The 16385-nt window shown below is 40.2% G+C and overlaps 1 protein-coding gene across 1 annotated transcript; it reads left to right on the plus strand.

Annotated features, from left to right (window-relative positions):
* The first annotated feature begins 5249 nt into the window (after window positions 1-5249).
* Window positions 5250-14142, plus strand: SUCNR1 (succinate receptor 1). Its single transcript, XM_020988949.2, has 2 exons — window positions 5250-5517; window positions 12102-14142. Exons 1-2 carry the CDS (start codon window positions 5515-5517, stop codon window positions 13047-13049), a joined length of 951 nt encoding a protein of 316 aa, XP_020844608.1. The 5' UTR covers window positions 5250-5514; the 3' UTR covers window positions 13050-14142.
* The last annotated feature ends 2243 nt before the right edge of the window (window positions 14143-16385 follow it).

Here is a 16385-nt window from a genome sequence, read left to right on the forward strand (position 1 = left end):
TTGTGGCCCAGTTGTAACTGGCGGTGAAAAGACTTTGCTTGAAGAACATTTACAGGCTTCTCTGGGGTTTTGTGAGCTCTTCATTTTCCTACCAGTCTAATTTGTACCTGCCCTTAACTTGATATGGATTGGAATCTGTCTCTCACCACTTGGCTGAATTGGGAGGGGGGTAGTGAGGAGGGGAGGATGAGGAGTTTGCTCCTTCCAGTCACTCTGTTTTTTGAACCAGGGACAGGTCTGAGGAAACCTGTCTTCTAAGGACCAGGTTTAGGCTTCCCATTCTCATACTCTTCAGTTCATTAATTCCCCCACACAAGCATTCCAGGGAATGATTTATTTATGACTCAAGTGGAGGACCTCTTCCCCCCCCAAAAAAATGGGGAGAGCAAAAAGAAACTCTTTTTAGAAACATGACTTGGGTATGAGATATATTTCTGTACAGAAACCCCCTTCATGAAAGCAGGCTGGTGAGCTCACATGAGTCACATGGCCATGGGTCAGAATGGAGACTTGTACACCAGAACTCTTCCTGATACAATAGAAGCCACCTCAAAGTAGCTGATTTCTTGGTGACAGAGAACTGAAACAGATTCCAAGAACTTTTACATAATTTCCCTTGTCTACGGATGTTATAAATTCCTCAAACATTCTTCTGGTTAGATCCTTACTTTTCAAATGTTGCTTTTTATTCCAGAAGGCGTGTTTGGTTCTGGGAAACACTAATATGGTCTTGGAAATGGTCACGTAGCCTCAGAAATGTGTAAATGCTATCCTTAAATACTCTTGGATTTTTCAAAAACTTTTTTCTTCTATGATCTGAGTAACCTTAGATTTAAATTAAATATCTCCCCACCCTTCTAAAGGGAATTATTAATGTTCCCAGACCAGGTCTTTCTCATATCATAGACTTACATGGGAATTTTTTCTTCTAGTAAAGTTTTTATAAGATGCATCATTTTGGTATCAAAATGTGTTTCTGAATGTTACAAAGGTTAGGCAGGTAGGTGGCGGAGTAGATAAAGTGCAGAACCAGCAGTAAGGAAAGCATGATCTTGTCTCAGACACTTAATCTCTGGGTGACTTTGGGCCAATCATTTAACCCTTATGTGCCTCAGTTTCCTCTACTATAAAATTTGGGGGGAGGGTTAATAACAACACCTAGCTCCCAAGGTTGTTGTGAAGATCAGATAAGATAATATTTGTAAATTGCTTAACACAGTGCCTGGAAAATAAAACATGTTTTAGAAATCCTACCTGTCGTTAAGTGAAAGCTCTCATAGATCCATTCAGCTCAAAAGGCTTTGTGTATGAGTTCAGTGATGGACTCTCCAATTCTTTGCCACCATAAAAAGAGCCACTACAAATATTTTTATACTTGTAGGTGCTGCCTTTTTCTTTGATCTCTTTGGGGTACAGACCTAGTAGAGGTTTTGTTGGGTTAAAATGGTATGTACAGTTTTATAGCCTTTTGGATATAGTTCCAAATTGCTTTCCAGAATGGTTGGATCAATTCACAACTCCACCAACAGCACATTGTTGCTGTTACTGAGTCATTTCAGTGGTGTCTGACTGTTGGTGACCTCATGGGTTTTCTTTGCAGAGATACTGGAGTGGTTTAGCATTTCCTTCTCCAGCTCATTTTATAGATGACGAAACTGAAGCAAACAGGATTAAGTGACTTGCCCAGGGTTACATAGTTAGTAGTGTCCAAGGCTGGATTTGAGCTAAGGCCCTCCTGATTCCAGGGCTTGTGCTCTATCCACTGTATCACCTAGTTGCTCAATAAGGCATTAATGATCCCTATTTTCCCAATCCCCTCCAGCATTTGTCATTTTACTTTTCTGTCATATTAGCCAATCTGATAGGTGTGAGGTGGTACCTCAGAGTTGTTTTAATGTGTGTTTCTTTAATCAATAGTGATTTGGAGAATTTTTCCATGACGAGAGTTTTGATTTCTTCTTCTGAAAACTGCCTATTTTATCCTACTTTGTCAATTGGGGAAAAAACTCTTATATTTAGAAACTTGGCTCCGTTCCTTATGTATTTGAGAAATGAGGTCTTTATTTGAGAACATTTTTTAAAATTCCCTCAAGTTTCTTATTTTCCTTTGAATTTTGGTTGGATTGGTTTGGTTTGTACAAAACCTTTTAAATTTAATGTAATCAAAATTATTCATTTTATTTCTTATGATCCTCTCTCTTATTTGGTCATAAACTTATTTGGTTCTTTGGGCTCATCAAACACTACAATATTGTGGTCGTTTACTTCTGTATAGTGTGTACCTAATCTCTTCTACTGATCAACCACTTTAGGTTTTATCCAGTACTAGAGTGTTTTTATGATTATCAATTTGTAGCATAATTTGAAATCTGATACTGTTAGGTCTCCTTTCATTTTTTCCCCACTGATTTCATTGATATTCTTGATCTTTTGTTCTTCCAGATGAATTTTTAAATTATTTTTTCTGGTTCTATAAAACAATTCTTTGGTAGTTTGTTTGGTATGACATTGAATAAGTAAATTAATTTGTATAGAAATGTCATTTTAATTGTATTGGCTCAACCTACCCATAAGAAATTAATATTTCTTTAATTGTTTAGCTCTGTCTTTATTTGTGTGAAGAGTGTTTTTTAATTGTGTTCGTATTATTCCTTGGTTTGTCTTAGCGCGTAGACTTGCAAATATTTTATATTTTCTGTAGTCATTTTAAATGGAATTTCTCTTTCTATTTCATCCTGCTGGGTTTTGTTGGTAGTATATAGAAATGCTGCTGATTTATGTGGATTTATTTTGCATCTTGTAACTTTGCTAATGTTATTGTTTCAACTAGTTTTTATTTGATTCTCCAGGGTTCTCTAAGCATGCCATTATATTATCTGCAAAGAGTGACAATTTTGTTTCCTCATGGCCTATGTTTTTCCTTCAATTTCTTTTTATCCCGTTGTTATACCTAACATTTCTAGCACAACATTGAATAATGGTGATAATGGACATTCTTGCTTCACTCCTGATCTTATTGAGAAGGCTACAAGTTTATTCCATTACAGATAATGCTTGCTGATGGTTTTAGATACATACTATCATTTTAAAAAAGAGTCCTTTTTCCTATGCTTTCTAGTGTTTTTTATAGTAATGGGTGTTATATTTTGTGAAGAATTCTTTCTGTATCTATTGCTATAATTGTGATTTTTGTTGTTTTTGTTATTGATATGATCAATAATGATGAGTTTTCCTAATATTGAACCAGACCTACATTCCTGGTAGAAATCCCATCTGTGTATAATCCTTGTGATCCTTCCCATGTATATTGAAAATCTGGAAAGGACTGTTCAGTTTGCATTGGCATTCAATTTCTTCGTTTTAGGAAAGGAAATCTGATTACCCAATGTTTCCTTTCTGACCCCACAAAGAAATGAGTAGATAGCAAATGAGGCATTTCTTTTAAATACCAGATCTGGCTTTGCCTCTGTGGGAAAACAAAAGAAAACAAAACTATAGATGGTGACTTCAGGCTTGGTTTTTTTTTTCCTAAATCTCAAATTAGCACTTAATTGATGAATTGCTGAATTTGTTTTGTAGATTTCAGATCAGGCAGGGATCATTGGAGCAGATTTGTCTAACTGCTTTCAGTAGACATTAACAGCATGAACCAGATGTCCATTGTGGTCTACAGCCAAAAAGTTCTTAACCTGGGATGATGAGAACTTTAGATAGATAGATATAGACAGATAGATAGATAGATAGATAGACAGACAGACAGACAGGTGGATAGCCAATTGGATGTATATATTTATATGTAATGTGTTGATAACTGTATTTCAAATATAATTGGTTTCCTTTGCAGTCCTATGTAGTATTTTACTTTATGCATTTAAAAGCATGATTCTGAGAAGGGGTCCATGGACTTTGCCAGTTTGCCCAAAGGGTCCAGGACAGAAGAGATGAAGTAGCCCTGGTCTATGTTAAGAGCAGCTTGCTTCCAGGTGCAATTCAAAATGCTTGTTTGAATGCACTCAGGTCACACCTGTCACATTTATTTTGGCTATCACCTTCCCTTTCATTCCTGGGTGTCTAAGGCATTCTTTTTGCACATCTTTAGTTCAGAATGCCAGAAAGCTGAGAAAGGGGAGGCTGATAGTTTAAAACTTCATTGCCCGCTATGCAAAAAGGACACTGAGAGACCACTTCATTTGCTCCAGTGTCTGACAAATCAGCTTTAGGATAACCTATGTGTAAGTTAGGGATAAAAACACTCGTTGCAGAGATGTGATCGGGAAGGGTAGCTTAGAGATTCAGCCTTGGAGTCGAACACACCTGAGTTAAAATCTTCCTTCTGACTCTCCCTAGCTTCACTTCTTGTCTCCACACCCTTAACTTTCTACCTGCTACATAGAGAAGGAGAGGAAGTGGAGCACAGTGGGAAAAGGATTGGCTCTGAAGTCAGAGGACCTGGGTTCTAATCCTGCTCTCTTATTATCCTTGTGACTTTAGGCAAATGAATTAGCCTCTCTGGTCTTTAGTTTCCTGATCTGTAAAGTGAAGTGGAACAGCTAGGTGGCGCCATAGTGCACAGAGGTCCCAGCTTGGAGTCAGGAAGATCATCATGCTGAGTTCAAATTCCGTCTGAGACACTTTTTAAACTGTGTGACCCTGGGCAAATCACTTACCCCTACTGGCCTCAGTTTTCTCATCTGTAAAATGATGTGGAGAAGGAAATGGCAAGCCACACCAGTATCTCTGCCAAGAAAACCTCAAATGGAGTCGGGAAGAGTGGACTCAAAGAGAGCAGAGTGAAAGGAGGGTGGGGTGGGGAGGAGGTTGCCTGGCTGGCTTCTGAAGTCCCTTTCCAGCTCTAAATGTATGCTCCACTGGTTCAGGGATGTGTTTCGGTGGATAGAGCACTGGGCCTGGAGTCAGGAAGACCCGAGTTCCAATTCAACCTCGGCCACTTACTAGCAGTATGACTCTGGTCAAGTCACTTAACCTGTTTCCTCAATTGTGAAATAAAGAAGAAGAATAACATCTCCCAGCTTTTTTGTGAGAATAAAATGAGATACTGTTTGTAAAATGGTTTGCAAACCTTAAAGTGATGCTAGTGATTCGCTAGTATCATGATCCTATGGGTAGGATGACTATAAGGTCTGTCCCAGGGCTAAAATTGTGATCCTGCAAGATATTGTCTCTGATTCATGCTCATGTAAGAAAGCTTATGAACGAAAACGAGAAACACTTGGCTAATGTCTGAATTGTGCATGAGGCAATTGAAGTATCAGCTTTTCTAAATCTTCAGTTTCTTCCTCCTCCCTCATGAAAGAGTTAATGGGCTTCTGCTTCCTCTTTAGGAAACTGCACACAGTTTTGCCTCGGTGGGACGGGTAAATAAACTAGTCCATGGGTTTTGCATGGTTGCATGATATGCAAATGAGTTGAAATAAGGCGATCCAGCTGTGGGCCAGCCAGCCAGAAGCATCGGTCAGCGCTGGGCTGCTGAGGACTGCCTGTCCATCCAGAAGAATGGTAAGCTACAATATTCCTTACCCACGGGAGTCCGGGTTCTTTGTGTCATGTTGAATCAGCAACTAGTGGCCTCCCTGGAAAAGTGGGTGGCTGGTGCTTTGGATAACGCTTACACCAGGGCCATCTGAGCTAAACTGACTCCAGAAAGGGGGAAGGGGGTAGCTCCAAGCAGCTGACTGTCAACTTGGAAATTGTTTTCTGTCTTGACGGTTAATGTCAGAAGCACTGATCTCTCTGCAAATCATTGCTCCTTTAAAACAAAACTGCCAAAACCTTGGTTCAGCTTATGGATGATGTCAGGGGTCTCTGACAATGTTAAAATTTCACCAAAATCAGTAAGTGGAGTTCCTGAAATAGCTTATGTTATTTAGCAGGGGAATTACAGAGGACAAACAATATTATGTTTGCTAGAAATACATGTTATTATTCTGGCCGTTGACTAGCAACATATATTGAAGAAGGGTTTTATGATGACCATTTATATCATTGTTTGCATTTAATATGAATGCTATTTTAATATTACTATTTATTACAGTGTCAAGGGAAAAAGAAACCTGAGGATATTTTGAAAGAAAAAAAAATCTCCCAACATTTTGAGGAACTTAAACCATTCTGTTTTCCAGAAAATGTGACCTAAGACACCATATGAATATATGTATAAGAATTCATGTAATTTTTTGTAAAGACAAGGACCTAATAAATATTATATCAGAGCATAGAATATTAATATTTAATTCTTTGGCTTAGGATGGCATTGGCACAACAAATACCAAGTGCTCCCAATCTGAATGGTTTTTCTTTCCCCCAGCATTCAAAGAGCTTTCTTAATTGAAAACCTTATTAAATAGAAGCAGTTACTTGTTTTCAGCACAGGTAATCCACCTTGGATTGTTTTGAAAGAATCTGCCTTGTCGTTCTCAGATATTCTATAGGTAGAGTGCTTTGCAATCTTCAAAATGCTATATAAATACCAGCTATTATGTAGTTATCATTATTATTGGTGTTGTTGTTATTGTAAAATGTTTTAACACACTGAGAAATCATAAACTGGTTATTCCAGTCTTACAAGATCTGAAGTGTATTGGAAATGGTTGCGAGTGCGTTTTGTGAAATAAAAAACTTATCAACTCATAGAAAAAAAAGCCAGTCGGAAATGACTGTGATATTGTGATATTGAGTGTCGCTCAAATGCCCAGAGGAGTAAACTGAATGGCTGCTGGCTTCTTTCACAGAATTCATATTTTTGAAATGATTAACCCATTTCTGTGAACATGACCTCACATGAAGCTTCAGGGCCCCAGGCATGGATTGAGAGATAGCTCAGAGGACTCAGGATTCCCTTTTCATCGCCATTCTCCCCCAACCATTTGAAGAGCCTCCGAAGGGAGATTTTGTAAATTAACCTGCAGCCAGTTTGTCATTGTTTCTACTCATTTTATATAAGCATCTAGAGGTACAAATACACATGCCAATTCTTTCTGGGAAAAGACCTCCACATTCTATTAGGAGTGGGAGGAGGTGCTATTGTATGGAAAAGGAAAGGTCCTGGAAAGCATGTTTGGAGCCAGTAAAACATTTGCAAAAACAGCACTCCTAATGATTATTGTTATCATTCCACTATCTTTTGGTGCCTAATGAACTAAATATTGAGGGTCCTGAGAGCCTTAACTTATCCTGCAAGTGTTGGCTTTAAGTCTTTGCAGTGTCCCATCTATTAGAATAAAACTAAAGAAAGGCAGTACAGTGATGCATTGATGAGCAAGGTAACTAATGCCAGCAGACAGAACCAGCTGTCCATTCGTGACCTCTTCTAGCTTTGATCTTTCTCTATGGTGTTGCCTTCCTCTTTAGCCTGAGGAGAAGTCTAAGGATAAAGCTCCAACCCCTGGACGTTCCCTTGCCCTTATCTTCTGGTTCTTCCTGAGGGTTCACTGGTCTCATCTGACCCCTAGTAATACTGGCTTTTCCTGTTGCTATTAGCCTCCAGGGTAAGGACTCTTCCTGCTCTCTGTGTCTCACTTACCCATTCAGGCAAGTTGGGAGAATACACTGGGGGCAGAGCACTAGGCACTCCCTAGCAAGAGGTGTAGAGGGAGGTGGGGCCAAATTGTGTGTGGGGAGGATAGGGAGAGGAGGCACTCATGTGGGCACAAGATTAGGCACAAATGTGATCCCTGCCTAAAAGGGCTTTGAACTGCAATAATTTTTCATTTTGGTATGTGAAATAAATTTTATTTCAAGCAAACCCATTACGTGTTCATTTCTTAAAAAGACCTTTTAAAACAACTTTATAATGCTAACTTTTATTTTCCTCCATCTCCAAATATCTCTGCTTTCCACTCCTACTCAGGAATCGCCCCTTGCAACAAAGAATTTTTAAAAATAGCAGAAAAAATCAATTAACAACACTAGAATGCATCCACACCAGCAGTATTTCTCCTCTCCAGATGAGGGAGGGAAGGGCATTTTCTGATCTCTTCTCCAAGACCAAGCTCAGTCATTATCATTATATAGCACTCAGTCTGTTTTGGGATCTTTCTTTCCATTTATATTGTTGTAATAATGGAAACGTTTTCCTGCTTATTTTACTCTATAGCAGTTCTCATAAGTCTTCACACGCTTTTCTGAATTCTTCACAGTCGCTATTTCTTAAGGTCTAAGAATATTCTATTCCATTTACCCTTCCATAATTTATTTTGCTGATCTCCAATTGATTGGCATCTACCGCATTTCCAGTTTTTTGCTAATATTGATAAAGGACTACTATGAATATTCTGGTCCATACGGAACCATTATTTCTGTCTTTGAGCCCCTTTAGGTAGATATATAGACTGTCTCAAAAGTCTTAGTTTTAAACCTTAATAGCTTAAAACCACACTAAGACTTTTGGGTCACTGTAACACACATACATACTTACATATATATGTGTGTGTGTGTGTGTGTGTGTGTGTGTGTATACACATGTATGTTTATAGGCATATATATGTATATGTATATATATGTATGTATACAGGGTGACTCAAAAGTCAGTATAGTTTTAAGCTATTAAGGTATATATGTATACACACGTGTGTATGTGTGTGTGTGTGTGTGTGTGTGTGTGTAGCAGTAGGATCTCAAAGGCATTATAGTTACTTTGTTTTATTTTTAGCATAATTTCAAGTTACTCTCCAAAATGGTTACTCTCACCAAAATCTTTAGCGTTGTCAAATAGTTCAACATCAAAACTGACAAGATTTTGTCAGTGAGAATGCCACAAAAGCTTTGAGAAGCAGTAACATGTGCCTTGACACTGCTCCTTAAGGACCATGGGTCCTTTCCCTCTCACTTGGATCTGAAAGCTGCCATATGTATTATCTCTTCCATTGGAACACGAGTTCTTTGAGAAAAGATTCGTCTTACTTTTCTGTATCTCCAGTGCTCATCACAGTGCTTTTCACATAGTAAGTGCTTAATAAATGCTTCATTCAAAATGCTATAAATCATTATTGATTAGAGAAAGGCAAATTAAAACAACTCTGAGGTGCCACCTCACACCTATCAGATTGGCTAATAGGACAGGAAAGAAAAATGATAAATGTTAGAGAAGCTATGGGGAAATTGGAACACTAATGCATTGTTGGTGGAATTGTGAGCTGATTTAACTAGGTTGGAGAGCAATTTGGAATTATGCCCAAAGGGCTTTAAAATTGTGCATACCCTTTGATCCAACTATACCACTGCTAGATCTGTATCCCAAAGAGATCATAAAAAAGGAAAAAGGACCCACATGCACACAAAGGTTTATAGCAGCTTCTTATGTGGCGGCAAAGAATAGGAAATTGAAGTATGTCCATTATTTGGGGAATGACTGAATAGGTTGTGGTATATGAATAGAATGGAATACTATTCTATTAGAAACAATGAGCGGACGAATTTCAGAAAAACCTGGAAAGACTTAGATGACCTGATGCTGAGTGAAGTGAGCAGAGCCAGGAGACCATGGCACAGAGTGACAGCAACCCTGTGCAATGATCAGCTATGGCAGACTTGGCTCTTCTCAACAATACGATGAACCAAGATAGTTCCAGAAGCCTCATGACAGAAAACGCTGCCCACCTCCAGAGAGAGAGGCACGGAGTCTGAGTGCAGACAGCAGCGGACTGTGTTCACTGTCTTTGCTTCTTTTCTTTCTCATGGTTTTCCCCTTTTGTTCTGATTCTTGTTCCGCAATGTGGCGAATGTGGAAATGTGTTGAACACGTTTGTACGTGTATAACCTATATCAGATTGCTCGCTGTCTTGGGGAGGGGGAAAGGAAGGAAAGGAAAGAAAAATTTGGAACTCAAAATCTTACAAAAATGAATGTGGAAAACTATCTTGACATGTAAAAAGGGGGGAAATAAAATGGTAAACTGAATTATAAAAAAAAATCATTCATTCAATGGTGGGACAATTTGCAGTTCCATAGCATCCTTGTGAGCCTCAAAGATAATATGTGTGAAGGGCTTTCCAATTCTAAGACTATAATAATTAGTTATTACTACTGCATGTGTTTTCGACCACTGCACCCAAGAGGGCACTGCTGAACTTAAGAGCGCTAGCAGATGGGTCTTTGGTTTGAACTTTTGCACTTACCTCTGACTAAGGGGGCTCCTAACTGGACCATTTTGGAGGAAAATGTTCGGGGAAATGTGGCATTTTTAAAAGGCTTGATTCTGTTACTGCTGGGTTGTTTTTTTTTTTCCTAGAACACTTGTTGGTATGCCCCACCTTGTCCCCATGTTTTAGGTCCCACATAGTGTTCTATGATTGCATGTAATTGATATAAACTTATTCAGGAAAAATTCCTCTTTCTTCTTTGGGGGACATGAGATAAATTTAAATGGTTTCTAGAAGCCATGTTTGTCCGATTGTACAAGGAAATCTCTGAATAAAGAAGCAACAAGTGGCACTTATGTTAGACTTACTCATGCTGCAGTTCCCAGGAACTTCTTCAAACCATGGAAATTAGCTCTTCCCAACTTGACAAATGGGCTTGTTTTATGAAAGCTTCAGGATTAACAAACATGAGATGCAACTAATTTTGCTTTATGTTTGCACTTGGATATTTTTTAGAAAATAAAATGCCCACTTTTATTTTTAGTTAATTTCCCAAATTACAAGGTTGAAAGAGTTGCCTGATTGTCCTTAAGCCTCAGAAGACTTTCAAAATAAGTTTTGAAGAGAAAATTTTATTGTTGACCTCACAGCTATTTAAGGATTCAGTACTAATACTAATAGTTAACATTTTTATAGCACTTTAAAATCAAGAAGACTTAAAGCACCATATCCGTATATACATATTAATACATATAGAGAGAATCATCTTATTTGGTCTTTGTCATCTCTATGAAGATGCTATTATTATTTCCATTTTGCAGTGAGGAAACTGAGTCATGGAGAGGTTATGTGACTTGCTCAGAGTCACACATCAAGGACGTGCCTGAGGCAGGATTTGAATTTGGGAATTTCCCAATTCCAATGTCAAGCTCTATTCATGATGTTTGTCTCAGCAATTTAACAAAACACTTGTTATTAGCCACATACCATTCTAGCTGCAGATACGGAGACAAAAAGAAAATTTTGAAACTCTCTAGAAGTTTACAGTCTACTGGTCAGAAGCAACATATATACAGATGAGTAAATATGTGATATAGAGAATACAAAGTAATTAAGTGGAGGAATCACCAAAGGCCTCTTCTAGGAGGTGTTCCTTAAAGTGAGTCTTGAAAGAAGCTAGGCATTCCAAGACACCAAGGTGACACTGGGGACTATTCCAAGGATGGGGATCAGCCTTTGCAAAGATGTGGAAGAGAAATGTGCATCTTAGTTTTGATGGAATGTAGATTGAGACTATTCTGACACCAATCTGGAAAGGTAGATCAGAGTCAGATTTGAAAGGTAGCACTCACAAGGCTGGTCTGCAAAATTGTTACTTGTCAGGTAATTCGGGTAGGTACGTGAAAGTAGTATTCATAGACTGGAAGGTGATAGGTCACAGGTTTTTGAAACTGGAGAGCACCTTAGCCACTCGGAGCCATTCATCTGCAAGATGAGGAGGCTGAGGCATAGAAAGGAGAGGTGATGTTCAATTGACCAAGGTGATGAAAGGAGAGCTGGTATTGAGCCCAGCTCAGTTGCTACAAGCAGGACTGTTGGGGCTGTGGGGATGAAGGACACATGAATGTTTGGTCCAGAACTGTCCAGAATACCTGTCGTCGCTTGTGAAAGTCACATGAAGGTGTAATGCTACCCTGTTTCCCAGAAAACAGGACCTCAACGGTTCCATTGTTGTGATTGGTTGTAATTTGTTCTGCTTTCCCTGAGGCTGTTGTTTACTTTTAAAACATATGTCGTATCACAGATTTAGCGATAGATGGGCCCTCAGGCTGCTTCAGCCCTCTCTTTTTCTGGATGAGGAGATGGTGGCCCGGAGGGTTGAAATGCCTCGCCTGAGCTCACAGAAGTGTTAAGGTTTAGGTTCTATCGCACAGTTTTGATCTCATAGAGTAAAAATGCTGTGATTTGTTCCTAATTTTTGTTTTCCTTCTTTCTCTTGCTCAGGAGAAGAACACGACAGCTTGTGAGAAATGGCTGGGAGCAGAGGCAATTCTAGAAAAGCACTTTCTTCCTGCCCTTTATTCCATCGAGTTTCTCATTGGCATCCTCGGGAACATAGCTGTGGTCTTGGGCTACGTCTTCTGTCTGAAAAACTGGAAAAGTGGCAACATCTACCTGTTCAATCTCTCCCTTTCCGACCTGGCCTTTCTGTGTACGCTCCCCATGTTGGTGAGATGGTATGCCAATGGGAAGTGGACCTACGGGAACATCCTATGCATGAGTAACAGATACTTACTCCATGCCAACTTGTATACGAGCATCCTTTTCCTTACATTTATCAGTATTGACCGGTTCCTGCTGATGAAATATCCCTTCCGAGAGCATTTTCTGCAAAAGAAGGAAGTTTCTATCTTTATCTCAGTAGCCATCTGGATTTGGGTGACCCTTGAGCTTCTACCAATCCTCCTTTTCATTGAGCAGACCACAGTAAACAATGGCACCACCTGTAATGACTATGCGAGTTCTGGAGATCCCAAATACAACCTCATCTATAGTATGTGTCTGACCGGGCTGGGGTTCCTCCTTCCACTCTTTGTCATGTGTTTCTTTTATCTAAAAATTGCCCTTTTCCTAAAGGAGAGAAGCAGGCAACTCACTACCGCACTCCCCCTTGAGAAGCCTCTCAACTTGGTCATCATGGCAGTGGTGATATTCTCAATCATCTTTACCCCCTACCACATCATGCGAAATGTTAGGATAGCTTCCCGCCTTGACATCTGGAAGCAGAGCAAATGCACGCAGGTCATCATCAACTCGTTCTACATTCTGACCCGACCCTTGGCCTTTCTGAACAGTGTGATCAACCCTCTTTTCTATTTCCTGATGGGGGATCACTTTAGAGATATGATGGTCAATCAAGTGAGGGTCTTCTTCAAATCCATTAGAAGGTGACTCCTTCAGAGACATGTGGAGCTCTCCTTTCTTTGGGGAAACATTTTTGTTTCTCTGATAGGTCACGTGGATTGTTGGCTTGTTTTGTTGACTTCCAGGCTCATCTAAGATGGCTTTAGCTCTGTTCCCTGAAACACGGATCAACTACCCTTATGTCTCTCTAAAATGGGGCCCATCTTTTTTTTAATACCGACATACTTGTGGAAATGTTAGACAGGTATGAATCAAGGAACTCTATTGTCTCTGAAGAAATGGAATTACAGATCACCGATAGAGCAATAGAGAGGCACATGGTGGACGATAGCTGAATGCAACACATCACGCTTGAGGAATGAGGAAGGGAGAGTGACCTATGAATGTCATCATAGCAATAAATGATGGGGAAAAGAAGACAAGGGGTTTCTCCTGTGGTGACAGCAAGGGGTAGATGCCCCATGGCCCTCATTAGTATCCTCAGAAATCAAGAGAAATTGACAATGCCCTGTCCTCCCCACCTCTCCAGCACATTGGGTCACCTCTCCGCAGAAAACTTATGGGAATCACATAGGCCGTGCCGTCCAATCTCTGTCGCTGGGTGGAACGGCCACATTGGTGAGATCACAGATGCATTGGAAGACTTGGGTCAATGTGAAGAGAAATGACGTCATTAGGTGTAGAGAGATGAGAGAGTGGACAGGTCGAACTGTGTGCTGTTTACATTGTTTCCTCTGGTTATTGTCAAAAGGAATCGCATGTGGACAAAGTCCCTCTTCCTACTCCGTGAGGAAATTTGCCAGTAGAGAAAAACCACATGAAGGTACTAAATGCTACAGATACTGATAAATCAAGAAAGAAATAGAGTATTATGGAAGGGGGAGAAAAGGTTCTCCCCACCTCCAAAATGCATTTGTATTTCTAAGGATACACATTATATGTTTATGTACGTGTAGTATTCAATGCTGGAATGTAAGCTTGGGTTTTTTTTTTTTGCCATTGTTTACCTAGTGCCTAGCATGGGGATGGATATGTTTTAAACTACGCCCAAACTTAAAGCTCCACTAAGACTTCTGGGACATTCAGCATAGTAGGTGGTCAATAAATGCTTGTTGATTAATTCCAGGGGTGTGTGATATGTGTACGTTAAATATCCCACAGGCTAGTGGGAGTTGGGGCAAAGGGGAATTCAGGGAGAAGTATCCCTTGCTCTCCCCTCTTATAGCCACCCTGCTGTAGGTCCTTGTTACCTCCTAGCTGGATCATCGCAGGAGGCTTCCAACAGTGTCTCTGTTTCAAATCTCTCTCTGCTCCAGTCCATCGTCCACTCATCTGCCAAAGTGATTCTCCTAAACCACAGTTCTAGCCATTTCTTTCCCCCTACTTAATAAACTCCCATGGCTTCCTATTACCTCCATGACCAAACACAAAATCCTGTGGCTTCCCAAGCCCTTCACAACCTGGCCTGTCTTGTCTTCTTACGCCTTCCTCCCTTCCAGGGACTCTCCAGGCCAGGGACTCTGGCTTCCTTTGTTTCCGTGCACATGGCACTCAAGCGTTTGACTATGCTTACTTCCTGGCTGGCTCTCCCCAGGGGCTGAAATGTCTCCCTCTTCCCCTCTGCCTCCTGGCTTCCCTGGCTCCCTGTAAGATTCAGTTCAAATCCCACTTTCCCCATCCTATCCCCACACAGTGAGCCCCCCGTGTTCCATAGGGATATCTAGTGTGTACGTGCTGGTTTGTGTGTTTCCTCCTCCATTGGAACGTGAGTTCCCTGAGAGCAGGCATCATGTTTTTGCCTTTGTTTGTGCCCCAGGTCTGTGGCACAGAGCTTGGGACATAGCATTTAATAAATGCTTGTTAACTTTGCTGACTCCTAGGACATCGGAGGGGAGAAAAAACACTTAATTTTCATGGGAACCAAATGCTACGATAGTGACTTTGAAGGAACCACCCTCCCTCTGCATAAGGCTATCCTTGAATTTTTTTTTTCCCAAGCCCACTTTTGGGATGTCAAAAATAGGGAATTTCTTTTGAAGTTCCAATTTTTTTTTCCCTCAACAGCAGATATGATGAAGTAACTCGGAAAACTTTGATCCTCTGAAAGACCCATGATTTCATCACTGTGGGTGTGCTCTTGAGCAACGCATGAAACCCCACTGCTGCTTATCTGTTTCAAGAGCTGCACAACAGTTTCTTCAGGCCTGGTCACCAGCCTTCTGGCCACGAGTGCATACAAACAACATTTATATAGTGCTTCAAGAATTCACCTAGAAAGGCAACTGACTTAAAATGAACTTAAAATAGGAACATTCATTTTCAAAAATGGTCAATGTAGGAATTTGTTTGTCTAGGCCTTACAACTACGCATTGGGGGCTTTTAAAAAATTTGCTTTATGGGGGAAGGTCGTGGGAGGGGCAGGTCAATTTTTAAAAGAAAATAAAAATTAAAAGAACCAAGGGCTATTTAGCAGGCAGTACACCACGCTTAATTCAATATATTTCATTGCTATGCAATGATGTTGTTCAGAATTAACGCCCAGGACTGAACCACACTGCTAAACAGGAAGGGTCATTTTGCTAATAAAAAGAAGTATTTTTCTGCCTTATTGGCAGAGGACTGATATTGATGTTAATATTTGGGGGAATTAATGTATTTATTAGGAAGCTAAGTGGCACAGTGGATAGAACAATGAGCCTGTAATCAGGAAGACTCATCTTCATGAGTTCAAATCCAGCCTCAGACACTTACTAGCTGTGTGACCCTGGGCAAGTCACTTAATCCTGTTTGCCTCAGTTCTTCATCTATTAAATGAGCTGGAAGAGGAATCATTAAAATAAGCATTTTATTAAGTGCCCAGTGGAGCCAGACACTGTATTATAAGCTGAGATGCCCCCTAAAAAGGCAGCAAGGTCACTTTCCTCAAGGAGCTCACAGTCTAATGAAGCCATGACACAAACAACTGTGTATGTGTAAACAAGAGACAGACAGATGGTTGGAGAGATTCTTGGAAGACACTAAGATCTGGGAGGAGTAGGAAAGGTTTGCTGTAGAAGATGGGACTTCAGCTGAGATTGGGAGGAAGCTGGCAATGCCAGGAACAGCCAGAGAAAATGATTGGGGTTAGGAGGACAAGTGTCTTATGTGAGGAAACAGCAAGGAAACCAGAGTCCCTGGATTTCAGAATACATGGAGCTGAGTCAGGTCGAGGCATACTGAAGGGATGGGAAGTTCAGCTCATGAAGGACTTTAAAAACCAAATGGAGAATTTTGTGTTTGGTCCCAAAGGTGATAGGGAGTCAGTGGAGTTTACTAAGTAAGGGAATGATGTGGTTAGACCTGTACATTAGGAAGGTTACTTT

The sequence above is a fragment of the Phascolarctos cinereus genome, unplaced genomic scaffold, assembly GCF_003287225.1.
Source record: "Phascolarctos cinereus isolate Bilbo 61053 unplaced genomic scaffold, phaCin_HiC Scaffold_7;HRSCAF=346, whole genome shotgun sequence".
Classification (NCBI taxonomy): Eukaryota; Metazoa; Chordata; class Mammalia; order Diprotodontia; family Phascolarctidae; genus Phascolarctos; species Phascolarctos cinereus.